The sequence below is a fragment of the Schistocerca nitens genome, chromosome 2, assembly GCF_023898315.1.
Source record: "Schistocerca nitens isolate TAMUIC-IGC-003100 chromosome 2, iqSchNite1.1, whole genome shotgun sequence".
NCBI classification, from domain to species: domain Eukaryota; kingdom Metazoa; phylum Arthropoda; class Insecta; order Orthoptera; family Acrididae; genus Schistocerca; species Schistocerca nitens.
In genome coordinates this window covers 588,957,499-588,984,364 of record NC_064615.1, presented here as the reverse complement: position 1 = coordinate 588,984,364, position 26,866 = coordinate 588,957,499, and the positions used below count along the sequence as shown (strand labels likewise).

General features: G+C 44.1%; 1 protein-coding gene across 1 annotated transcript; it reads left to right on the top strand.

The window, feature by feature from the left end:
- Window positions 1–335: 335 nt before the first annotated feature.
- LOC126234506 (CARD- and ANK-domain containing inflammasome adapter protein-like) lies at window positions 336–12,463 on the top strand. The gene is made up of 2 exons (XM_049943199.1): window positions 336–528; window positions 11,016–12,463. Exon 2 carries the CDS (start codon window positions 11,029–11,031, stop codon window positions 12,229–12,231), a length of 1,203 nt encoding a protein of 400 aa, XP_049799156.1. The 5' UTR covers window positions 336–528; window positions 11,016–11,028; the 3' UTR covers window positions 12,232–12,463.
- The last annotated feature ends 14,403 nt before the right edge of the window (window positions 12,464–26,866 follow it).

Sequence of the window (26,866 nt, the reverse complement as noted above, 5' to 3'; positions counted from 1 at the left end):
AAGTAACTACGGTAGCTTCAGCTTGATAGCGTTCGGTCAAGACGTTCATTGCGTGGCACTTCCTGTGGTGTCACCGCCAGACACCACACTTCCCATTCCCGTCGGTCTATAATTTGCAATGAAATGTAAGACCTGGGCTATAACATGCTGCGAACATATGAAACGTATCATAACTGAACCTGTACTATCTAACGTCGCTTAGGTACCGGTCACAGCAGAAATTATCTTGCCATATCACTTTCATTCCAGAGACTGATAAGGTAGATACTTAGAAGCTATCTTAATCTGTTGTATCTTCTCGCAGCTCTGCTTTACGACAGAAGGGCAGTAGCAGGCGAGCGATACGGCTGTAAACATATATGTACACTACACGACATGTCGTGAGAACAATAATTTTGGTAATCATAGCTACATCATCTGTTTCCCAGATATTAAATTGGGACACAAAAGAGCGACACGGAGAGGTGGCACACCGGTTACAACACTGCGCGCTCGTATCAAGAGGAGTGGTATTCAGATCCCTGTCAGGTATTTGAGATATGTATTTTCGTTTAACTGTCTTATATGGTGTGAAACACGTCTACAATAATTGTTTCTAATAAGTGCTACTGTGTGCAGAATTTTACGAGCTCATCTAAGTACTGCAAAGAAAAGTAGATGAAAAAGAAGATAAGAGTTCATTTTGTTGCTCAAAGCATGCTTTTTGTTCCTGTTGAAATAAGTATGTTATTATGGCGTGAATCTTCAGTCTGTCAAAGATAATATACGTAAAATTTGTGGCGACAAGGGTATGTAATCTACGTACGTACTGACTGAGGAATCTTATCTGAGAAGTATCCGCTTAATGAAATCCAGATATACATCAGGTAGAGGGTAAACAATGAAGAGGTGGTGAACAAAGATGACGGCTAAACATTACTGAATAATCAGAAATCATGTGAAATAAAATGGTGTTGACCTACTGAGGAAAAAAACTGTAAAATTAGGATCATGAACACAGGTAGAATCTCTCATAACCAGAGTGAAGAAGCAGTTATTTGCAGACAAAAAAATCGATTGGAATAACATGAGAAATCAAATGTAGCATCCTATCCACATCTTTAACAACCTTCTTTCACCATGCTTACGAAATGCTTTCTCTGGCTAAGAAGAGTACTACATTCTAAATATTAAAGCGTGGATATTAAGCAAATCACAAGTTCCCTAACCATATTCGCATCTTCCTATACATCATTAATACATCGCTTATAAACATATAACATAAAACCAATTAACTGTACCAAAATAAAATTTCCGTAACGCTGTGTCACAGCCATATTAAAATTCCTCCAGTACATCATTCATCTTCAGTTCAATATAAATGTACCTAAAATGTTTCGTCACTTTGCTCAAAAATACTGCTTTTGCCATAATTCGACTCAGTAGTCCGTACAGTTCTTCCAAAATTTTAACATCTCCTTCAAAGAAATGTTACCTGATCTGAACAAGCGTCCAACCTCCGTACCTGTCAAACCATTTCTTTATGTGTTCATCATTTGTTCCATCTATATTTCATTTTATTTTATTCTCTTTGCTATACCTCTAAAAATAACACACATGAAGCATAAAGATTGACACATAATCTGCAACAGTGAAATAAACTGTATCATGACATCATGACATACATGTGAGGACGCAATACAAGAAACTGTTCCCTTTACATCGTCAATAAATAAATATATATAAGAATGGAATAGTATAATGTCATCCTTCAAAAGTGTTGTCTGGTTCCACTTAAAATTCGTAAAGAAGTCCCCTAATGATTCCACGAATGTTGACAAAAATATAAGCATGCGTTTGAAAAATCTACTGTAATTTATGTTTGTCACGGTCAGATGTGGCTTTGCAATTGTCTACTTTAGTCTTCATTAACTCTAAAATGTTTTTTGGCGATTAGTCATCTTTATTTCTGTAAGTATAGTTTGCGTTATTTGACTCTGTCGGGTGCCAATCAATGGGATTGTTTGAAGGTAAACCGCGCGGGGTGGCAGCGTGGTCCAGGCCGCCTTGTCACGGTCCGCGGTCCTCCCTCGGGCGTGTGTGTGTGTGTGTGTGTGTGTGTGTGTGTGTGTTTCCTTAGAGTAAATTAGTTTAAGTTAGGTTAAGTAGTGCGTAAGCTTAGGGATAAATTATCTCAGCAGTTTGGTCCCATAAGACCTTACCACAAATTTCCAAAATTTGAAGGTAAGAAATGTGGTCTGTTGATGTCCTATTACTATCTAGACAAGTTTTGTTCAAAGTTTAATTAAATCTTGGCATTGCTGTTGTATACCGATATGCAAGAATTGTTTAAATCAAATACCGCTTTGTGTGTGTTCAGAAAATACCCAGTATTGCTTCTGTTGCAAGCAGAAGTACGATCAGAAAGTTTGGGGAAAAAGTGTCATCTTGTATCATGAATTCCAGATGTAGTTGTGATTTGACATCAATGCCTTTCCTGCAACAGAACATTTTTATTTTAATTTCGTTTAAGTATAATGTAGGACAATATTCGTCTGATTTACATTTCTTGAATGCTGAATCACTGACAACTGTGACGGAAGACCGGAGTCTAAAACTGCATTTAAAGTGTGGGTGGCAAATTATTCCGTTGTTATTCTTTCTCTCGTAATGACAAATCTCTAATGTCTTCTAAACAGAGCATATTTTCAATAATGTTTTCTGAATCAGTAATATCCTGTGTTGTCTCACCGAGCGCATCTTCTGGTGTCTGCAGTTCTAGTCAGCTTCTACTTCCGCTGTCGCATATCTGTGTGCTGGATGATGAAACTTCAGCTATCTGTACTGTTCTTTGTTGTTCCCGATTATTCAGATAATACTGATGTGGATGGAAACTGCTGTCTGGTTCATTTAGAGAACGATTTTGTTGGTTACTAAAGTTTCCTCTTCTCCAGTTTCGTTATTCCTGTTTCCATAACTGTTATTTTGATTCCGGTATTGTTGTCTGTTGTGTGAGTTTTGATGGTATGATTATTGTCTGTGATTGTGTGAACTATTATTCCTCCGTACGAAATTATTTCCTGAATTATTCTTGTGTGTGTGTGATTTTGATTATGACGGTTGATGTGGGGTTCATGTTGCCCCTGTGTTGAATGTCAGCTGGTTCTTGCGATGAAAATTACGATTATGTTGGTAATTGTTCTGATATGATTCATTAAAGTTCTGTTGGCTATAATTTAGGCTTCGATATTTTCTGTCGTTCCAAACAAATGGTTTAGTCTGCCGTCATTAAATGACCCTAACTGACCTCTGTTTGTTCTGTTCTGGTAGTTACTGTTTTGTATAAAAATTGTTATTCTTGTATTGAATGTATGACTGCTCAGTCTCTAGTAATTGTAAATCGTCTAGGAAGGTGTGAAGATCGTCTTTCTGGTATACTGTCAGTAGCGAAATACGTAATGATCTTGTAAGTTTCGAAATGCAAGGTTGGATTAACGCTAATGGGCTGTAAGGTTCTAGCAAATGTTGGTTTTCTTGTATCATGCGTTCAAAAACTTGTGTGAACCTTTGAAATCGCGAGTTTTCAAAGTTTGGTAAATTTAGAAGTTTGTTCTTGACCTTAAGCTGTATTGTCTTAGACCTGTATGCTGCAAGGAATGCGCTCTGAAATTATTCAACTGAAAAACATTGCGGTGCAATCTATCTTATTCTCACTGCTAGAACTCCTTCCAAGAAACTGCAAATAGATTCTAATTTCTGTGACCAAGTAGACCCAGTCTAACGGATGTAACTCATGCTGTAAATTTATTTACTGATAAAAAGTGTTTGTACTGTGTATCGTAAGATTTTTTTCTATTGGAGTAAGTGCGAGAATGATCGTGTGTTTCTATAAAGTCTCTTCCTCTCAAAGGTTTACTTAAATGTTGCTGATGGATATTTTCTAATTCGCATTCGTTTTGTTCACTTCTTGTTTGTGCTGCCTGTTAAGTGCCTTCTGTCCATGTTTAAAATTTTATAACAATTGGTATTCCTCTGTTTCTGTAAAGTGTACCGGTTGACTTCCATCTGACTGATTGTCCGCATTTAACTGTAACTGAGTTACTGCTTGAAAGGTCATCAGCCTCAGTTTTCAGTGTCTCTCACTTTTCTTTCATTCTGGTATGGAGGATTTTCCTGTCTGTTCTTTTGCGTGACTTCTTTTGTTCTTTGGTTACTGATATTGGCAACTATAAAAGCTTTGTCTTGGCGGTATGTGTCAGTGATGGCTTAAACCCTTTCGTCTACCTCAGCATATCTTTGCCAAAAACATTGTTCTAACTGTATGTGTGTTGCTGCAATTTTCTCAGTGCTAGAAGCTACAGTCTGAATTCATGTTTTAAATTTTTTCGTTCAATTCCTTTCAAGTAATTCTGCGTTTCCTTATTTTTTTTCTTTTGTTCTTATTGTTCGTTTTCACTGGATTTGAGTAAAGTGCCAAATTCTTTTGCCTCTTATTTCTAACTTTCTTGTAATAATTGCTGAAGCAGAAGACCAAGGTCTTTGTTATGCAAAGAGTTCGTGATGTTTGCTGAGTGATGAACCAGCTCTATGACTGTAGCGTCTGAAAACATCTGCATTGTTTGCGTGCCTTTGGTTTTCAACGGTGCTGAATTCGCAACATTTAATCTCGAGTTCTGATTATTCTCAGAGAAAGAAATGTTCGTATTTGCAATTATTTTGTTCTCTGGATTTTGAATCGTCTCTGATTCATAAATGTCGATATTAATTATATCCTGAACGTGCGGACGGGACGTAGCAGCGTCCTGCATAATCGCATCTTAATTAGGCTCTCTGTTATTATCAGCTACGTATATGGTCTGAAATCACGTTATTGTTGTCTGCTGAATTTTGCACATCACTTTTCTGCGAGTTGATTGTGGTATGCGTCTTACTACTTCCAATGTTTCGTGGCACGTTAGGAAAAAAAAAAATTGATACAATGTTCAGATCAAATGATCAAAAAATGTACCTGTTTTACTCTCTTACGGTTGGAGAGAAATACAATTTTTTAGTAAATGGCACAGCAACAAAGCAAATTGGATGGAGGTCAGTACACTATAAATTTCAAAATCAAAAACATTCCCGACTTGACCCCCCCCCCCCCCCAAACAACTCTGTGGGATCTACGCCGAATCGTCGTTGAGAAGTAGAACAATGTGGACCAACAGTGCCTTGATGAACTTGTGGATAGTACGAAAACATTCATGCATCAGTGCAAGAGGACGTGCTACTGGGTATTAGACGTACCGGTGTGTACAGCAATCTGGACCACCACCTCTGGAGGTCTCACTGTATAGTGATACAACATGCAATATGTGGTTTTCATGAGTAAAAAAAGGGGCGGAAATGATGTTTATGTTGCTCTCTATTCCAATTTTCTGTACAGGTTCCGGAACTCTCGGAACCGAGGTGATGCAAAACTGCAGAACTTTTTTTGATGTGTGTATTTGATTACTTGTTTTCTGTGCAGATTACAGTCGTGTCTCTATATTTTTCCTTTCACTAATATGTAAACTGTTTTGTCTGGACCACGGCGAACTTGCACCACTTATTCATCCTGCGCCACTACTTTGATTTCCAGCTGTCTTCTTGAGTTGCCTGACAGCACAATCAACAGATCACCAGCGTATGTGACAATTTATTCAGCGAATGCATACCGATTCATTTCTGTGTGGAGGGGCTCTATGGGATATTTCCAAAAGATGAGTCCATAATTTGTACCCTGCTGGCCTCCATTTGTGAGTCTCTTGATCACCTTCAGTTTCCGACTCGACATTCATTTTATCTTTTATTAGAGTAGTTTCGTAGATTACTATACTGAGTTACTGGTGTAGTTCCCGGAGTCTTGTAACTATCGAATGTCACCAGAGGTTGTCAAAATCTCCTGTGATGTGTACGAGTGTGGTTATTAAATGCGTGCGGTTTACACTGTGTACTAATTTGAGTGCCCGTAAGATGTATCATCAATCGACCAGCTCGTTCCCCAGAACTTTCACCCACTGAAAACATGTCACAGCACGCCACTGTAGTATGTCAGTGTGCCCTAGACGGCTTGGCTTGAAGAGCACCACAACGGAGCGCAGATTATCATGAACACACCGCTGTGATCTAAGGGTTCCACAGATGATAACCAAAAGGATCCTGACATGAAAAGAAATGGAACACTAGACCATCAATTCTGACTGACAGGGCGTATACCAGGCGACAGTCAGGATGGTATTCCCCTGTTGTCCGTGGCATCTCCAGTCACGTCTAGACCCAGAATGTCATTGACTGGACTGTAACAGTCTTCAGTGATGAGTCACGCTTCGAACTGAGCCACCTAGCGAGGTGGTGCAGTGGTAAGCACACTGAACTCGCATTCGGGAGGACGACAGTTCCAACACGCCTGCGGCCATGCAGATTTAGGTTTTCTGTGATTTCCCTAAGTCGCTCCAGGTAAATGCCGGGATGGTTCCTTTGAAAGGGTGGGTCCGATTCCCTTTCCTATCTTTGACACAATCCGAGCTTGTGCTCCATCTCTAATGACGTCGATGTCGACGGGATGTTAAACCGAATGTTCCTTCCTTCCTTCGAACTGAGCCCCGATGACCTGCGAGGACGTGATTAGAGATGGCCTGGTCAGCGGTGGGATACCAACCTGACTGTCACCCACCATATTGCCCGATCGCCAGAAGTTATGGTCTGGGGTCATTTCATTTCATAGCAGGGCCCCGTTGGTTGTCATAGAGGGAATCCTTAGAGCATACCGGTACGTAGACAATATTCTACGCTCCATTTTGTTGCCTCCATGGCAAGCCTCCTGGTCTTACATTTCAGTAACATAATGTCCAGGCGAACGCGACACGTCGTCGTGTTTACCAAACTCCACCTTGACCAGTGAGGTCCCCGAATCTCTTCCCGATTGAGAACGTTTGGCCAGGGCAGGGCCATCTTATCTTACCAGCTTCCGATTTTGAAGATCCACCAGATGGACAGAATCTGGCATGACATCCCTGAGGAGGGCAACTAGTATCATTGTCAAACAATGCCAAGCCGAATAGTTGCTTGCATAAAGGCCGTTGGTGGATTAACGCGTTATCGACTTCCTAAATTCTTGAATCTGTGTCTCTTGAATAAAACATCCAAATTTTCTGAAACTACGAGTATAATGATATGTGTGTCTGTACATGCACATCACATCTGCCGATCTCCGTACCATTCGTGTAATTCCTACGTGGTGTGTCGTTTTCTTTTATTTTTTTGTCTTTGAGTGTACGTCCATGCTATACTACATATGACGAATAAATAAAATTTCGATGTTTTCAGTCCCTCCTGGCGTTACACCTTCAACACTTAACTGTGTATTAGGACACTGTAGAAGAAAATACAACAAAAGATGTTACAGACAATTTTCTGTACGACTTAGGACATACATAAACTGACACCAGCCACTGTATTAACGTTAAATTTACTACCGCTCCTGATTAGTCTTCACGGATTTGAGCGTATCATATTTTCGGTGGTACTTTCCCTGTAAATCAGTGACGTAAAAATTTGTGTACAGAGGGTGGTCAGAAACAGTCTCAAAACCTTGTAAGGGTGTTACAGGGTGGTTGTGCTGAGAAATAATTGTTAAGAACTAAATTGAATATGTTGCACCATTTCCTATTCAGTCAGCACTGACGTTAGCCAATCAGGTCGTTACACGCACAAACTTAAGTACTTGCACACACTAAAATGCGGTAACGCACTGACATTTGTGGGGTCGTTGGTTACCACTTTTTAAAGTGCTCATTACGAGTTAAACTATGCCTTTTTCGGAAATGGTAAATTTAAGCTAGGTGAGCAAATGCTAAGTTTGTTTTGTTTGTGGAAACTAAATGAAGAACATGTTTGGGGACACCACATCTGGCAAGGGTGCTTGAATTTTCATGCGTGGCAATCTGATTGGCTAACTAACTTCAGTGCTAAATAATTCGGAAATGGAGCAATGCATCTAATTTTTTTCTTAACATTAATTTCTCAACAGAACCTCCCCTGCAGCAACGTTACAATCTCTTCACACTGTTTCTGGCCCCCTGAATATAGCGACGTGACACGAATCTCTCCATATAAAGTAGCAGAGGATTCTTTCGATTCGTGTATATGTTTTCTCGAGTTAAATGGTATACACTTGTGCATGATTGAATGAAGTAACAATTCGTGTCTTCTGCTTCCAAAATGTTCTAGAGAGCTTTTTGGCCTCAGTGTTGTATGTCGTGCACATACACTAGACATTTTCCACTTTAATAACCAAAATGGATGCCAGAAACGGAAAACGCAGATGCAATCTTCCTTATGAGGTACTATATGTTTTCCAGTGAAAAAAGATATTGTCTTTTACAATGATTTCCCTAGAGTTAGGATTCGTCATAATTTTCCTATGACAGTCCAAAGATGGTTATTATTAGAGACGGAGCAAAAGCCTGTTTACGTTAAGATTATCGGACGGTACCTGATTTAAGGAACCATCTACATCTAGATCTACATAGATAGCCCGAAAGCCACCGTACGGTGCGTGGCGGAGGGTATCCTGACCTACTACTAGTTATTTCCTTTCCTGTTCCAGCGAGGGAAAAATGACTGTCTAAATGCCTCCGTAAGAGCCCTAATTTTTTGTATCTAATCTTCGTTGACTTCACGCGCGGTGGTTGTTGGCGGCTGCAGAATCGTGTGGCAGTATGCTTCAAATGCAGGTTCGATAAATTTTCTCAATAGTGTTTCTCGAAAAGAACGTCGCCTTCCCTCCAGGGATTCCCATTTGGGTGCCCGAAGCCTCCCCGTAACATTTACGTGTTGTTCGAACCTACTGGTAACAAATCTAGCAGCCCGTCTCTGAATCGCTTCGATGTCTTCATTCCGTCCGACCTGGTATGGATCCCAAACACTTGAGCAGTAGTCAAGAATAGGTGGCACCAGCATCCTATATGCTGTCTCCTTTACAGGTGAGCCACTCTTTCCTAAAGTTCTCCCAATAAACCAAAGTCGACCATTCGCCTTCCCTGCCACAGTTCTCACATGTTCGTTTCATTTCATATTATTGTTCAGTGTTACGCACGGATATTTAAATGACTTGACTGTGTCATGTAGGACACTAATAATATTGTATCTGAACATTACAGGTTTGTTCTTCCTACTCACCAGCATTTAATTGCTCTTTTCCTCATTCAGAGCTAGCTGCCATTCATCAAACCAACTAAAAACTTTGTCTAAGTCCTATTGTATCTTCCTATAGGCACTCGCCTTACTGTACACTACAGCTTCGTCAGCAAAAAACCGCAGATTGCTGCCCACCCAGTCAGCTAAACGACCGATGTACATAAAGAACAACAGCGGTCCTATCACACTTCCCTGGGGCACTCCTGACGATTTCCTTGTCTCTGATGAACACCCCCCCGTCGAGGACAACAAGAAGTCTTCTAGCCAATCACATATCTGAGAACTTATTTCATATGCTCATACCTTCGTTAACAGCCCGCAATGGGGCACCGTGTCAGATGCTTTCAGAAATCTAGAATTATGGAATCTGTCTGTTGCCCTTCATCCGCAGTTCGCAGTACATCACGTGAGATAAGGGCAAACTGAATTTCGCATGGGCGATGCTGTCTAAAATCATGCTGATTCGTGGACGTAAGCTTCTCAGTCTTAAGAAAGTTTAATGTATTCAAACTGAGAATATGTTCAAGGATTCTGCTGCAAACAGAAGTTGGGATATTGGTTTGTAGTTTTGCGGGTACCTTCTTATACACTAGTGTCACCTGCGCTTTTTTACGGTCACTTTGGACTTCGTGCTGGGCGACAGATTCACGATAAATTCAGGCTAGGTAAGGGCCCAATGCCGTAAAGTACTCTTGGTAAAACCGAATTTGGATTCCATCCGGAGCTGATAATTTATTTGCTTTCAAATCTTTCAGTTGTTTTTCTACGTCAGCATGCTTATTACTATATCGTCCATACGGAAGCCTGTGCGATAGTCAAATGACGGAATATTTGCACTATTCTCCGGTACAAACGATTTCTTAACCATGAAATTTAAATCTTTGGCTTTCGTTTACCTATCTTCAACTGCCACACCACACTGGTCAACAAGGGACTGAATAGGATGCTGAGATTTTACGTGAGACCAGAATTTTCTCTGGTTCTACACATATTTTCTGGACTGGCTTTGAAGTACAACAGATAACAGAAACTCGAATGGCTGTAAGGCACGCAACACCTCACAAATGCGTCAGATATCCTGTCCACTGTATCACAAATAAATCAGGGTCTGTTGCCTAGCCGGCCGGAGTGGCCGAGCAGTTCTAGGCGCTACAATCTGGAACCGCGCGACCGCTACGGTCCCAGGTTCGAATCCTGCCTCGGGCATGGATGTGTGTGATGTCCTTAGGTTAGTTAGGTTTCAGTAGTTCTAAGTTCTAGGAGCCTGATGACCACAAAAGTTAAGTCCCATATTGCTCAGAGCCATTTGAACTTTGAACTGTTGCCTAATTTTTAGATGTATACCTGGATTCTTCAAGTTCTGCAACCAAACAGAAGTGTATGGATGGCTTCGTTGTGTAAAATTTCATTACATCTGTGGAACTGTGTGTTTCTTTAAAAGTGTGTCAGCCATTTTAATTTAACTGTGTGTAATGAATCAGTCCAGATATTTAATATGTGGTTTGTTGGCAGAAATTCCAGCTTGATTTTTAAATTTCTCACCTGTAATCCACAATGAACTTAGTGGGCAAATGAATGAAGTTGAGGGAGTCGTATGTTCTGATAACTGTGAGAAGAAAGTGTGTCAAAAGATCTGTATTAGTGTGGGTAAAGGTAAATACTCCACCCTGAAAGTCGAGTTTTCAGTGAAATGCTTATGTTGACACAAGTAATAGTCTTTGATTTTGTTAGTTTAGATAAACCCTCAAATATATTAATTATGCGAACACTCAGATTCTTACTTAAACGAATCTGTTAAAATCCATTATTTTTTTCAGAAGCCCCAGAAACATGGAGGCTGCAGAGGGTCAGCTGACTGCAGCTGATGTAAAAGGTTGGTCACCACTGCGCTTCGCTGAAGAAACAGGAGCTTGGACGTGGGTCGAGAGATTTCTCCAAGGTGGTATCCCACTGAAACATTTGGAATCAACGAGAAGGATGCTGAAAAGCGTCGACTCTGCAGCAGATATAATTAGGACAGCATGTGCCGCTAGCTTGTTACAGCTCCTACAGTTTGTCCTCTCTGTCGATTCGTCTTTGGCTAACGTCAAACTGGATACTGAGGGGACGACTCCTTTACACGTGGCTGCAGCCCACCAACGCCTTGCAGTAGTGTGTGTGCTTTTGGACGCGGGCGCAGATATCGGGTCTAAGACTAACCGGGGTCGCTCAGCACTGCACACCGCGGCAGCTGTGGGTGCCGAGAAAGTCGTGCACATCCTGCTGGAATCTGGGGCGCGGATGTGGGAGCTCGACCGGGAAGGTAAGAGTGCTGTGCAGCTGGCAAAGGAGGAAGGTCATTTGGGCCTCTCCAGGGTGATGGAAATCCGTGGCGGCAATGTGCAACTCGGTCTGTGGCGGATGGTAATAGCAGGGTCGGCAGGTGACGTGGAGGCTGTGCGGAAGTTAATGCCATTACTTCCTCCAAAGGAACCTGGGGAATGGACAGACCTTCACTGGGCAATGATAAGGGGCAATCCAAATCTGGTGCGCACGTTCCTCGCTGCGGGGATGGACCCGAACGTGAGCGACAGCCACGGCAACACGCCACTGCACGTAGCAGCCGCTAGGCGCCCACCGGCTGTCAGTGCCGCCCTCATCGATGCCGGCGCAGACATCGACGCCGCAGATTCCACTGGCTCCACTGCGCTGCACTACGCGGTGCGGACCGGAAATATGGATACCGTTCGGCTGCTGCTGAAGTCCGGGGCTCGCCACGACGTGCGCGACAGCGACGGGAAGACGCCGCTGCACCACGCCGTCTCCAGGGGGTCGCTGGAGGCAGTGAACTCGTTGTTGGAGGCTGGAGTTCGCAGGGACAATAAGGACGCGCGCGAGGAGACGCCCTACGACCTCGCACGGAGGTTTGGCTACACCGACATACTGCGAATGTTGCGGCTCACGCCGTGTGAGGGAACTCCAATGCCAGCGACGAGTCACAGCTGCCCGGACACAGCGACGTGCTGCCAGTACTGCGCCTCACATTACGACTGAGGGCAGGAGGAAACATTTTGCGCTGAAAGCATATTAGTTAACGGTCATTTAACAATAAGGACACACACAACCCAATTTGTGTTCTTTAAGAGATATGTGGTCCTGGACTGAAGATGTTGTTATCCAAATATATAAGACAATCAGTCATTTGCCAATTAGTAAGGTTTAAAAAAAGTTATCCATTTTTAATAGCAGCCATAGTGGCTATCCTTCAAACTGAGATAGTATAATAAATGGGGCTCCCAATAATAAAATTCGTATCCTTCTTATATATATATATATATATATATATATATATATATAGAGAGAGAGAGAGAGAGAGAGAGATTACAGCATGTCCAGTGTACATTTAGAAGTCACAGCTTCATCATAACGGGTTCATTCCGAAGGTAACACCCTAGAATCTACTTTCTTTTGGCCGGCCGGAGTGGCCGAGCGGTTCTAGGCGCTACAGTCTGGAACCGCGCGACCATGCCTCGGGCATCGATGTGTGTGATGTCCTTCGGTTAGTTAGGTTTACGTAGTTCTAAGTTCTAGGGGACTGATGACCTCAGAAGTTGAGTCCCATAGTGCTCAGAGCCATTTGAACCATTTCTTCTACTCTCTTTGGGAATTAGTGCGTGTTCTTAATTACAACCGTGTCACGGAAAAGTTGTCAAAATATTCCTAGCCCTAAAAGTTTTTATACATGGTCCACCACAAGTTTATAAATTACATTTAAAAATACACTTTAGCTCCCACAAAGACGAGTTTACGGCACAGTGACGTCGCAGTGAAAGGCTTTATATACACTACTGGCCATTAAAGTTGTTACGCCAATAAGAAATGCAGATGATAAACGGGTATTCATTGGACAAATATATTATACTAGAACTGACATGTGATTACATTTTCACGCAAATTGGCTGCATAGGTCCTGAGAAATCAGTACCCAGAACAACCACCTCTGACCGTAATAACGGCCTTGATACGTCTGAGCATTGAGTCAAACAGAGCTTGGATGGCGTGTACAGGTAAAGCTGCCCATGCAGCTTCAACAAGATACCACAGTTCATCAAGAGTAATGACTGACGTATTGTGACGGGCCAGTTGCTCGGCCACCATTGACCAGACTTTTCAATTGGTGAGAGATCTGGAGAATGTGCTGACCACCGCAGCAGCCGAACATTTTCTGTATCCAGAAAGGCCCGTACAAGACCTGTAACATGCGGTCGTGCATTATCCTGCTGAAATGTAGGGTTTCGCAGGGATCTAATGAAGGGTAGAGCCACGAGTCGTAACACATCTGAAATGTAACGTCCACTGTTCAAAGTGCCGTCAATGCGAACAGGAGGTGACCGAGACGTGTAACCAATGGCACTCCATACCATCACGCCGGGTGATACGCCAGTATGGTGATGACGAATACACGCTTCCAATGTGCGTTCACCGCGATGTTGCCAAACACGGATGCGACCATCATGATGCTGTAAACAGAACCTGGATTCATCCGAAAAAATGACGTTTTGCCATTCGTGCACCCAAGTTCGTCATTGAGTACACCATCGCACACGCTCCTGTCTGTGATGCAGCGTCAAAGGTAACCGCAGCCATGGTCTCCGGTCCATGTTGCTGCAAACGTCGTCAAATTGTTCGTGCAGATGGTTGTTGTCTCGCAAACGTCCCCGTCTGTTGACTCAGGGATTAAGGCGTGGCTGCACGATCCGTTACAGCCATGAGGATAAGATGCCTGTCATCTCGACTGCTAGTGATACGAGGTCGTTGGGATCCATCACGCCCTTCCGTATTACCTTCCTGACCCCACCGATTCCGTATTCTGCTGACAGTCATTGGATCTCGACCAACGCGAGCAGGAATGTCACGATACGAAAATCGCAATCGCGATAGGCTACAATCCGGCCTTTATCAAAGTCGGAAACGTTATGGTAGGCATTTCTCCTCCTTACACGAGGCATCACAACAACGTTTCACCAGGCAACGCTGGTCAACTGCTGTTTGCTTATGAGAATTCGGTTGGAAACTTTCCTCGTGTCAGCTCGTTGTAGGTGTCGCCACCTGCGCCAACCTTGTGTGAATGCTCTGAAAAGCTAATCATTTGCATATCGCAGCATCTTCTTCCTGTCGGTTAGATTTCGCGTCTGTAGCACGTCATCTTCGTGGTGTAGCAATTTTAACGGACAGTAGTGTACAAACTACATCCCTGATGGAGCAGGTGAGACTTTGACATGTACAACGGACATAGTAAAGACGCTATGAAAATGCAATAGATGGATTTTATAGTAAGGCATTCTAGGTTGTCCATGTTTTTTATGTCTAAATACCGAGTCGCATTCAACACAAAGAAGTTAGCAAAAAAATAAGATATGCATATTGAAACAGACCACTTGGAATACTTGATGGTCCTCCAGAATTATTGAGTTCCTTTCTGGCACAAGCCATGACAAAACTATTCCATCTGATTAGCAAATTACATAAAACTTTCTTCAAGAAGAAAGTAATAATTCGTATTTCGAAGAAGGCAGGTGCTAACAGTGTGAATATTACTGAACCCTCATGGTTTCAAACTATCACCCTGAATTATTTACAGAAGAATGGAAAAGCTGATAGAGACCAATATCAAGGAAGATCAGTCTGAGTCCTGGAGAAATATAAGAACACCCGAAGCTGTACTGACCCTACAACTTGTCTTAGAAGGTAGGTCAAAAAAAGGCAAACCTACTTTTATAGCGTTAGTAGATTCAGAGGTAGCTTTTGAAAATGTTGACTGGACTGCACTCTTTGATATTCTGGAAGTAAAAGAGATAAAAGAAAGGGTTCGGAATGTTATTCACCTATACTCCAGAAATGAGACTACGATTGTAATAGCCGAAGGGTATGAAACGTAGTAGAGGGTGAGAATAGAGTGACACAGGGTTGTAGCGTACCTCCAATGTTACACAATCATCACAGTCATCAAGTAGTACAGGGAATCTAAAAGGAATTTGTTTGAACGAGAAGTATTATTCAGCGAAAATAAATGAAAATTTGAGGTTGGCTGATGGTATTGCAGTTATATCAAAGGCGGCAAAGAATTTGCAACGACAGTTGAACGGAACGGACACTATCTTTAAAGGTGTTCATCAGATAAACAAAAGCAACACATAGTTGATGGAATGTAGTCGACTTAAATCAGATGATGTTAAGCGAATGAGACACTGAAAGTAGTAGAAGAGTTTTGATAAAAGAGCAGCAAAATAAATGACCATCGCAGAGTTATAGGATGAAAAATGCAGACTGGCAATAGGAAGGAAACCGTATCTAGAAAACTAAATGTGCTGAAATCGAATGTAACTTTAAGTGATAGGAAATCTGAGGTTATTTCTCTGGAAGTAGCTTTGTACAAAAATGAAACGTGAAAGATAAACAAGGAAGGAAGGAAGATTAATGTTTAACGGCCCATCGTCAACGACGATAAACAGGTCAGACGAGAAGGGCATTGAGGTTATTGATGTGCGCTGCTGTGGAAGAATATTGAGTATTAGATGGGTAGATCGGATTGCTAATTAGGAGGAAAAAAGAAATTTCTTGAACAACTTGATTAAAAAAAGTGATCGGTTTTTGGAATACATCTGGAGGAGTTAAGGTATATTTAATATTGAAATTGAGGGAAGGGTGAAATGTGTGTTGGTGGGGGAGGAGGAGGATGAGGAGGAGGAAGGCGGGAGGGAAGGAGGTAGAAATTGGTTTGACTGAAGTAAGCAGGTTGAAATGGATGTAGGTTTCAGTATGTATACAGACATGATGAGGCTTCCACAGGATAATATACGATGGACAGCTGTGTCAAATCAGTCTTCGGATTGAGGTCTTCAACAAAAACATTATTCAATTGCTTTGCTAGGTGTAACAGGCAGTGGGTTACCGTCAAGTGAAAGTTACAGTTTAACCTTGGTTCATTCAGCAACTATTTGAGACTTTACATGTAATGCTATTATTGGTTCGTAGCGTTTGTTGTGCTTAATGGTGTTGTTCTGGTTTTCGTCAATGGGGAATAGCTGATAGGTGTGATGATGATGTGAATACGCAAACAGTGGTTGTCAGACTATATGAGGCATTTACACTGAAGAGCCCAAGAAACTGGTACAGCTTCCTAATATCGTGTAGGGCGCCCGTGAGAACGCAGAAGCGCCGCAGCACGACGTGGCATGGACTCTACTAATCTCTCAAGCAGTACTGGAGGGAACTGACGCCTTGAATCCTGCAAGACTATCCATAAATCCGTAAGAGTACGACGGGGTGGAGATCCCTTTTGAACAGCACATTGCAGATATACTCAGTAATGTTCTAGTCTCGAGAGTTTGGCGGCCAGCGGAAGTGTTTAAACTCAGAAGAATGTTCCTGGAGCCACTGTGTAGAAATTCTGGACGTGTGGGGTGTACCATTGTCCTGCTGGAATTGCCAAATCCGTCGGAATGCACAATGGACATGAATGGATGCAGGTGATCACGCAGGACGCTTACGTACGTGTCACCTGTCAGAATCGTATCTAGACGTATCGGGAGTCTCATATCACTCCAACTGCACATACCCCACACCATTACAGTGGCTTCATCAGTTTGAACAGTCCCCTGCTGACATGTAGGGTCCCTGGTATGAGAATGTCTTCACACCATCCGCTCTGAGTAATTTGAAACGAGACTCGTCCGACGAGGCAACATGTTTGCGGTTTTCAACAGTCCAATGTCGGTGTTCACGGGCCCAGGCGAGACGTAAAGCTTTGTGTCGTGCAGTCATCAAGCGTACACAAGTGGCCCTTCGGCTCCCATATCGATGATGCTTCGTTGAACGGTTCGCACGCTGACACTTGTTGATGGCCCAGCACTGAAATCTGCAGCAGTTTACCAAAGGGTTGCACTTCTGTCACGTTTAACGATTCTCTTCAGTCGTCGTTGGTCCTGTTCTTGTAGGATCTTCTTCAGCGCGCAGCGATGTCGGAGATTTGCTGTTTTACCGGATTCCTGATATTCACGGTACACTAGTCAAATGGTCGTACGGGAAAATCCCCACTTCATCGCTACATCGGAGATGCTGTGTCCCATCGCTGGTGCGCCGACTATAACACCATTTTCAAACTCACTAAAATCTTGATAACCTGCCATTATAGCAGGAGTAAGCGATCTGATAACTGAGCCAGACACTTGCTGTCTTAACATAGGGGTTGCCATCGCAACACCGTATTCTGCCTGTTTACATAGCTCTGTATTTGAATACGCATGCCTGTACCAGTTTCTTCGGCGCTTCAGTGTATATGAAAGCGTGGTTTCTGTTGTTTTGCACATGTCTGAAATAATAGACACCAGAGTTTAATGTAACTGATCCGCCTCGATGGGCAGAGAATCCACAATTTTCAGTGAGGATTAAAATTAAGTGAAACTTCCAGTGAGAAGCTAATATTAGCGAGTATGGAGGATATGGGCGGGGACTGCGGATGGGAGGCACTAAGTGAGAGTGTGGGTCGGCCGGGGAGCCTGCCAAGATAGTCCGCAAATTTCCGATGAACACTGTGTCCAGGTGGTGCAGTGGTTAACGCAGGTGCCTAGTAACCAGGAGATCCTGTGTTCAGATTACAGCCCAACACACATTTTCACTCGGTGCCGCTAATTGTACGTAAAGTCCAGATTCAGCTGATTCATTAGTTCCTTCTCTTTCCTCCACCTTCAGTTTACATAATATGTGAGACATGTTCTGTGATTGAAAATAAGATTCCTCAATACTATACAAGCTCGTATACTGCAGCCTGCAACACGTGTAGTCATAGCAGAAACTGAAGGCTGAAATCATGACAATTGCATCTAATACGGGTGTGCATCGTAATGCTAAGCATATACCAATACGATCTACAGCTCGTAAAAATATCCACCGGCCAAGGCTGAGCTAGTAAAGCAGGACCTTACACCATGTGCTGTTGCAGCTTGAATACTTAAGTACCAAGGAAAGGTATCGTCACAAATGAGGCGTCAAGCGTCTGTGTTACCTAGATATGGATCACAAAAATTGAAGTGTCCTGGAAGCGTCGATAAGCATAAGCCATTCACAGGTCAAGCTGTTCCCTTTAATTACGGGTCGATGGTTTGTGGGTACGGATGGAGCCCGATACTGCCACATATATGTTCCATCTGTTTCAAATCAAAGGAATTTGGTGATCAAGGCATAAATGTGAATTCACTACAATGATCCTCAAACCACCGTTGCTCGATTATGGCCTTGTGACACACACATTTATCCTTATGGAGTATGCCGTTGTAATACTACACACATCAAAAAAAGTTTTGCGTCACCTCGGTTCCGAGAGTTCCGGATCCTGTACGCCCCTTTTATTGCTCATGAAAACCACGCATTGCATGTTGTACCACCATACAGCGAAACCTTCAGAGGTGGTGTCCAGGTTTCTGTACACACCAGTACCTCTAATATCCAGTAGCATGTCCTCTTGCGCTGGTGCATGCCTGTATTCGTCGTGGCATACTATCCACAAGTTCATCAAGGCATTGTTGGTCCAGATTGTCCCACTCCCCAACGGCGACTCGGCATAGATCCCTCAGAGTGGTTGGTGGGTTACCTTGTCCATAAACAGCCGTTTTCAATCTATATGAGGCACGTTCGATAAGGTTCATGTCTGGAGAACATGCTGCCCACTCTAGTCGAGCGATTTCGTTATCCTGAAGGAAGTCATTCACAATATGTGCAGGACCGGGACGCGAATTGTCGTCCATGAAGACGAATGCCTTGCCAATATGCTGCCGATATGGTTGCACTATCGGTCGGAGGATGGCATTCGCATATCGTACAGCCGTTATGGCGCCTTCCATGACCAGCAGCAGGGTACGTCGGCCCCACATAATGCCACCCCAAAACAGCAGGGAACCTCCACCTTGCTGTACTCGCTGGACAGTGTGTCTAAGACGTTCAGCTTGACCGGATTGCCTCCAAACACGTCTCCGATGATTGTCTGACTGAAGGCACATGTGACACTCATTGTTGAAGAGAAGATGATGCCAATCCTGAGCAGTCCATTCGGCATGTTGTTGGGCCCATCTGTACGCTTCATGGTGTCGTAGTTGCAAAGATGGACCCGCCATGGACGTCGGGAGTAAGGTTGCGTATCATGCAGACTATTGCGCACAGTTTGAGTCGTAACATGAAGTCCTGGGGCTGGACGACAAGTATTATCCAACATGGCAGTGTTGCTGTCAGGGTTCCTCCGAGCCATAGGTAGCGGTCATCCACTGCAGTAGTAACCCTTGGGCGGCCTGGCCGAGGCATGTCATAGGCAGTTTCTGTCTCTCTTTATCTCCTCCATGTACGAACAACATTGATTTGGTTCACTCCGAGACGCCTGGACACTTCCCTTCCAGGCCCAAAGTTTACAACGCGGACGCGATCGAACGCCGGTATTAACCGTCTAGGCACGGTTGAACTGCAGACAACACGAGCCGTGTACCTCCCCGTCTAGTAGGCGCTGCTCATGCATGGTTGTTTACATCTTTGGGCGGGTTTGGTAACATCTCTGAACAAAGGGACTATGTCTGTGATACAATATCCACAGTCAACGTCTGTCTTCAGGAGTTCTGGGAATCGGGGTGATGCAAAACGTTTTTGGGTGTGTGTAACATCAAAGAAGGATGTAAGTGGTCTGCAGTCTCAACGTTGCATTCGATTACCACCATAGGCCGCGTGAAAGCATCGGTCTGTATCCGTGGTGCAGCGCAATTTTCGAGCAGCCGTTCGCCTGTATTGCCGTGTATGCAAACATGACGATCCGCCGGGTGTATTTAAGTGTCTTGTGTTTCAGAGACCCATATTCACTAACGTACGCTTAGCGGTATGCTGCGAAATACTTGTGCTTGCACCAGTATATCTGCTACAAATCGCCGTCTTTCCTGCCGTATAGAGCGAACAAAAACCTTCGACCTCTACATTTTGCGAGCAGGTGAGACGTTGGTATTATAAGTGTACAACTCACCACAGCCGACGGTTCTGCACACTTTCTTTCGCCTCTGAACTTAAGCACAGCTAATGTGGCCGATAGGCATTGTCTGACATAACAGTGTGGAGTGTGCAGAATCTGGGGCTCGAGTATGGACGTGGGACGCGTGGTACCATTAAAGGTATTACACTGGAAGTAAAACAGTTGGTTGACAAGGAACACATGAAACGACATCGCAAGTGGTTTACACTAGTTATTTTATAATTTCATATATATAGTAGAATTACTGCTCTTAAAGAACTTACATACTCGTATACGAGAAATACACTCCTGGAAATTGAAATAAGAACACCGTGAATTCATTGTCCCAGGAAGGGGAAACTTTATTGACACATTCCTGGGGTCAGATACATCACATGATCACACTGACAGAACCACAGGCACATAGACACAGGCAACAGAGCATGCACAATGTCGGCACTAGTACAGTGTATATCCACCTTTCGCAGCAATGCAGGCTGCTATTCTCCCATGGAGACGATCGTAGAGATGCTGGATGTAGTCCTGTGGAACGGCTTGCCATGCCATTTCCACCTGGCGCCTCAGTTGGACCAGCGTTCGTGCTGGACGTGCAGACCGCGTGAGACGACGCTTCATCCAGTCCCAAACATGCTCAATGGGGGACAGATCCGGAGATCTTGCTGGCCAGGGTAGTTGACTTACACCTTCTAGAGCACGTTGGGTGGCACGGGATACATGCGGACGTGCATTGTCCTGTTGGAACAGCAAGTTCACTTGCCGGTATAGGAATGGTAGAACGATGGGTTCGACGACGGTTTGGATGTACCGTGCACTATTCAGTGTCCCTTCGACGATCACCAGTGGTGTACGGCCAGTGTAGGAGATCGCTCCCCACACCATGATGCCGGGTGTTGGCCCTGTGTGCCTCGGTCGTATGCAGTCCTGATTGTGGCGCTCACCTGCACGGCGCCAAACACGCATACGACCATCATTGGCACCAAGGCAGAAGCGACTCTCATCGCTGAAGACGACACGTCTCCATTCGTCCCTCCATTCACGCCTGTCGCGACACCACTGGAGGCGGGCTGCACGATGTTGGGGCGTGAGCGGAAGACGGCCTAACGGTGTGCGGGACCGTAGCCCAGCTTCATGGAGACGGTTGCGAATGGTCCTCGCCGATACCCCAGGAGCAACAGTGTCCCTAATTTGCTGGGAAGTGGCGGTGCGGTCCCCTACGGCACTGCGTAGGATCCTACGGTCTTGGTGTGCATCCGTGCGTCGCTGCGGTCCGGTCCCAGGTCGACGGGCACGTGCACCTTCCGCCGACCACTGGCGACAACATCGATGTACTGTGGAGGCCTCACGCCCCACGTGTTGAGCAATTCGGCGGTACGTCCACCCGGCCTCCCGCATGCCCACTATACGCCCTCGCTCAAAGTCCGTCAACTGCACATACGGGTCACGTCCACGCTGTCGCGGCATGTTACCAGTGTTAAAGACTGCGATGGAGCTCCGTATGCCACGGCAAACTGGCTGACACTGACGGCGGCGGTGCACAAATGCTGCGCAGCTAGCGCCATTCGACGGCCAACACCGCGGTTCCTGGTGTGTCCGCTGTGCCGTGCGTGTGATCATTGCTTGTACAGCCCTCTCGCAGTGTCCGGAGCAAGTATGGTGGGTCTGACACACCGGTGTCAATGTGTTCTTTTTTCCATTTCCAGGAGTGTATAACTGTGATTTCTACGGTGTGGATGCAAGAGTTAGGAATCATAGTGACTGATATTTCATAGTAAATTGCGAAACGGTGTTGAAACTTGTGCTGTTATTACTCAATATTTTCCCAGTCAGTTGAATCGGATAATATACTACGATGTTGACTTTAATTGTACTCGCGTTGATTGCAATAACTATTCATTGTTAGAAGCGAGCAGAACCAGCAGATATGACCTCTACTACCGATTAACAACAGTTTTACCACAATTTCTCACTTCAGAAGTCGCAGAGCCGACCAGCTTCGCTCATTTCCAGGCGCCGGGCCATAACAGCCTGTCCTTTGTCAAAGTCACTCTTGTCAGTGGATTTCCGTATTTGCGACCATTATTGTCGCTGCAATAGTTCCCCATTCGTCTCCGCTCAGCTAATACTCTTTCCTTACAGTGTCATGTGTCCCCCACGCCACCAGCCGGCGTTCAATCTCGCTGTGGGTAAAATTTTGACTCATCAGTATGTTGCGTAATGGTGGTCAGTCACAAAAGATACAGAAAAAAAGACTAACACAAATGATAGTAATAAAGTTCCGCATCTAAATAAATAATACTGCAAATCAAAAACATGAAGCGACACAACTAATAGTAACAATAATAACTGCTGTGATAAATTACTAAGCTAGTAGTTCAAGTTCACTGAAACACAAAGAGAAGAGAAATCATTAACAAAAGAACGTTAGTGATCTGCCAGAAGCAAAGTCGATATACAATGCAAGAAATTAATATCTGTCTCCAACATTAATACTCGCACAAAGCGTAACGTCGAGTTTCTACATTTCTAAAGCAACGTTGGGTATGGACAGGAAAAACCGTTGGAATCAATTATTCACTGCATGATTTTAAACTTATACACAGCACCAGTGATTGATATACGTGTCATGTACATTCTGCAGGACCGTGGCTGATGTCCTCTATAAGTCGATGATGGGGGTTGAAGACGGCAGTAGCAGAGTGAGGGGGGAGGCGATAGATTTCTGGCAATGTTGTCGACAGTCTCTGGCGATTCAGCATCCCGGGCGACAGGTTCGTCGGTGGAACCAACACACGATAGCATAAATAGACCAATTGTCATCCATGCCTGACCGCGGGGAAAGAGAGCCCTACTGTGGCAGTCATGCGTCGGCGGACGTAGCGATGAGCACTAGACATATGCTGAGAGACAGTATAGTAACTCCAGCACCGCGCAGACAGGTGCAGCGCGAACAGTGAGAACTGAAGACTGCTGTCGTCCTGAACGACGATCTCTCCGAACATGACGGTAACTTCTTTCACTGGTACAATTATCAGGCAGGGATACGTCTGCCATTTCAACGCCTGACGATCGAGATCCCATCAGTGCTACAGTGCCGCATGCGTGGCACCTCTGTGGTCCGGCGAGGCAGCAAGCAGAGGAAACGATGAGGAATCTTGTAAAGCACGGGATGGGATTGCTCGGGGATTCTTTTTTACTTCGTGGTGGGCCACTAGTTTTCCTCGTAAAAGGCTTGGTAACTCAGTCATTAGAACACTGAACTCGCATTCGGGAGGACGACTGTTCAAATTCGTGACCAGCCATCCTGATGTAGGTTTCCCATGATTTCCCTAAATCGCTCCAGCAAGTGCCGGGAGCTTTCTATGTAGTGACACAACTGATTTCTCTCTCCATCCTTGAAACAATCCGAGTTTGTTCTCTGTCTCTAATATCCTAGGCATCGACTGGACGTTAAACACTAATCCTCCTCCTGCTCATCCTCCTCGTGGTGTTCCTATTAGTATATACGAAAGTAACTAGTAAGAAGTTTTAAAGCAAAAGGGATATCCTACCTTTCGAAATGTTTTCTCTTCCCATTAAAATCCAGTCACTGTAATACCGTATTAGCTAAATGTCGACTGAATATTTACAAGAACTGTAGACGAAAAGTCAGCAGATGTGATGTACATTTAGAGTCAAACAAATGATTACTATTTCAGAAAAATTGGATAATTTATTTAAGAGAAAGAGCTTCACAAATTGAGCAAATCAGTATCGCTTTGGTCCACTTTTGGGCCTTATGCAAGCAGTTATTTGGCTTGGCATTCATTGAGAGAGTTGTTGGATGTCCTCCTGGATGGTTTCATGTCAAATTCTGGCCAATTGGCTCGTTAGATCTTCAAACTCCAGAGCTGCTTGGAGGATCCTGCCCATAACGCTCCACATTTTCTCAGTTTGGGAGAGATTCGCCTACCTTCCTGGCCAAGGTAGGGACTGGCAAACACAAAGACAAGCATCTCGAAGTGTGCGGGAGGGTTGAAATGTAAACTAACAAGGGGAGGCCGCCAATTGTGAAATTCAGATTCAATTCATACTGTGCATAATAAAAGCTCATGGCCAGAGGTGTAATGTGGCAAAGCACCAAGATGCACTTCTCAGCCGTTGTCGAGAAAATCGACAGTTAAAATAAACCGTTGCTGTGAAATACTCCCTACGATTAACAATTTTCTACAGCGTCGTGGCGCAGTGGTAAGCGCTCGGGTTCGTAATCCGAAGGTCGCCGGATCGAATCTCGCGCCATGAAACCTTTTTTTTTTTTAGTATTTGTTTTTTGTAATTCAAATGTGTGTGCACACACACACACACACACACACACACACACACATATATATATATATATATATATATATATATATATACTCCTGGAAATTGAAATAAGAACACCGTGAATTCAATGTCCCAGGAAGGGGAAACTTTATTGACACATTCCTGGGGTCAGATACATCACATGATCACACTGACAGAACCACAGGCACATAGACACAGGCAACAGAGCATGCACAATGTCGGCACTAGTACAGTGTATATCCACCTTTCGCAGCAATGCAGGCTGCTATTCTCCCATGGAGACGATCGTAGAGATGCTGGATGTAGTCCTGTGGAACGGCTTGCCATGCCATTTCCACCTGGCGCCTCAGTTGGACCAGCGTTCGTGCTGGACGTGCAGACCGCGTGAGACGACGCTTCATCCAGTCCCAAACATGCTCAATGGGGGACAGATCCGGAGATCTTGCTGGCCAGGGTAGTTGACTTACACCTTCTAGAGCACGTTGGGTGGCACGGGATACATGCGGACGTGCATTGTCCTGTTGGAACAGCAAGTTCCCTTGCCGGCCTAGGAATGGTAGAACGATGGGTTCGATGACGGTTTGGATGTACCGTGCACTATTCAGTGTCCCCTAGACGTAAGATTTCTGTTAATGAATCTGTATATATTTGGATTAAAGGTAAAGGATGTTGTGAGTATGTAAAGTTTGTTGGAGATTGTACTGTGTACTTTTATAAATAAATTGATCTGTAGCGTAGCCCTGTATTCTGTAGCGTAGCTGAGAACCGGGGCGCGTACATCACGAACCGGGGGGCTCAGGGATGCAACAGCATGTTCCATGTTAAAGTTCTTATCAGTTTGACCTTTACAGGTGATTCAAAAATATTTCTGTTTGCTGATGACACCACCTTGGTAGTGAAGGATCTTGTGTGTAATATTGAAACATTATCAAATAATGTAGTTCATGATATAAGTTCGTGGCTTGTGGGAAATAATTTGATGCTAAATCACAGTAAGACTCAGTTTTTACAGTTTCTAACTCACAATTCAACAAGAACTGACATTTTAATCAGACAGAATGGGCATGTTATATGCGAGACGGAACAGTTCAAGTTCCTAGGCGTATGGATAGATAGTAAGTTGTTGTGGAAAGCCCATGTTCAGGATCTTGTTCAGAAACTAAATGCCGCTTTATTTACCATTAGAACAGTATCTGAAATAAGTGACATTTCAACACGAAAAGTAGTATACTTCGCATATTTTCATACGCTTATGTCATATGGTATTATTTTATGGGGTAATTCTTCTGATTCAAAAAGGGTATTTTTGGCTCAAAAACGGGCTGTTCGAGCTATATATGGTGTAAGTTCGAAAACCTCTTGTCGACCCCTATTCAATAGTCTGGGAATTTTGACATTGCCCTCACAGTATGTATTTTCTTTAATGTCGTTTGTTGTTAGCAATATTAGCTTATTCCCAAGAGTTAGCAGCTTTCACTCAGTTAATACTAGGCAGAAATCAAATCTGCATGTGGAATGCACTTCCTTGACTCATGTGCAGAAAGGAGTGCAGTATTCTGCTGCATCCATTTTCAATAAGCTACCACAAGAACTCAAAAACCTTAGCAGTAGCCCAAACACTTTTAAGTCTAAACTGAAGAGTTTCCTCATGGCTCACTCCTTCTATTCTGTCGAGGAGCTCATGGAAGAGCTAAAAAATTAAGCAAATTCCAGTCTTACTTTCTTGATTTTCTTTATTTAAACTAACGACTTGTCGCCTGAATATGTTTCTTATATTTCATTTCATTCTGTTTCTACAATCGTGTTATAATTTCATGTATTGACTCGTTCCATGACCATGGAGACTTCTCCTAAATGTGGTCCCACGGAACAATAAATAAATAAAATAAAAATCACCAGTGGTGTACGGCCAGTGTAGGAGATCGCTCCCCACACCATGATGCCGGGTGTTGGCCCTGTGTGCCTCGGTCGTATGCAGTCCTGATTGTGGCGCTCACCTGCACGGCGCCAAACACGCATACGACCATCATTGGCACCAAGGCAGAAGCGACTCTCATCGCTGAAGACGACACGTCTCCATTCGTCCCTCCATTCACGCCTGTCGCGACACCACTGGAGGCGGGCTGCACGATGTTGGGGCGTGAGCGGAAGACGGCCTAACGGTGTGCGGGACCGTAGCCCAGCTTCATGGAGACGGTTGCGAATGGTCCTCGCCGATACGCCAGGAGCAACAGTGTCCCTAATTTGCTGGGAAGTGGCGGTGCGGTCCCCTACGGCACTGCGTAGGATCCTACGGTCTTGGCGTGC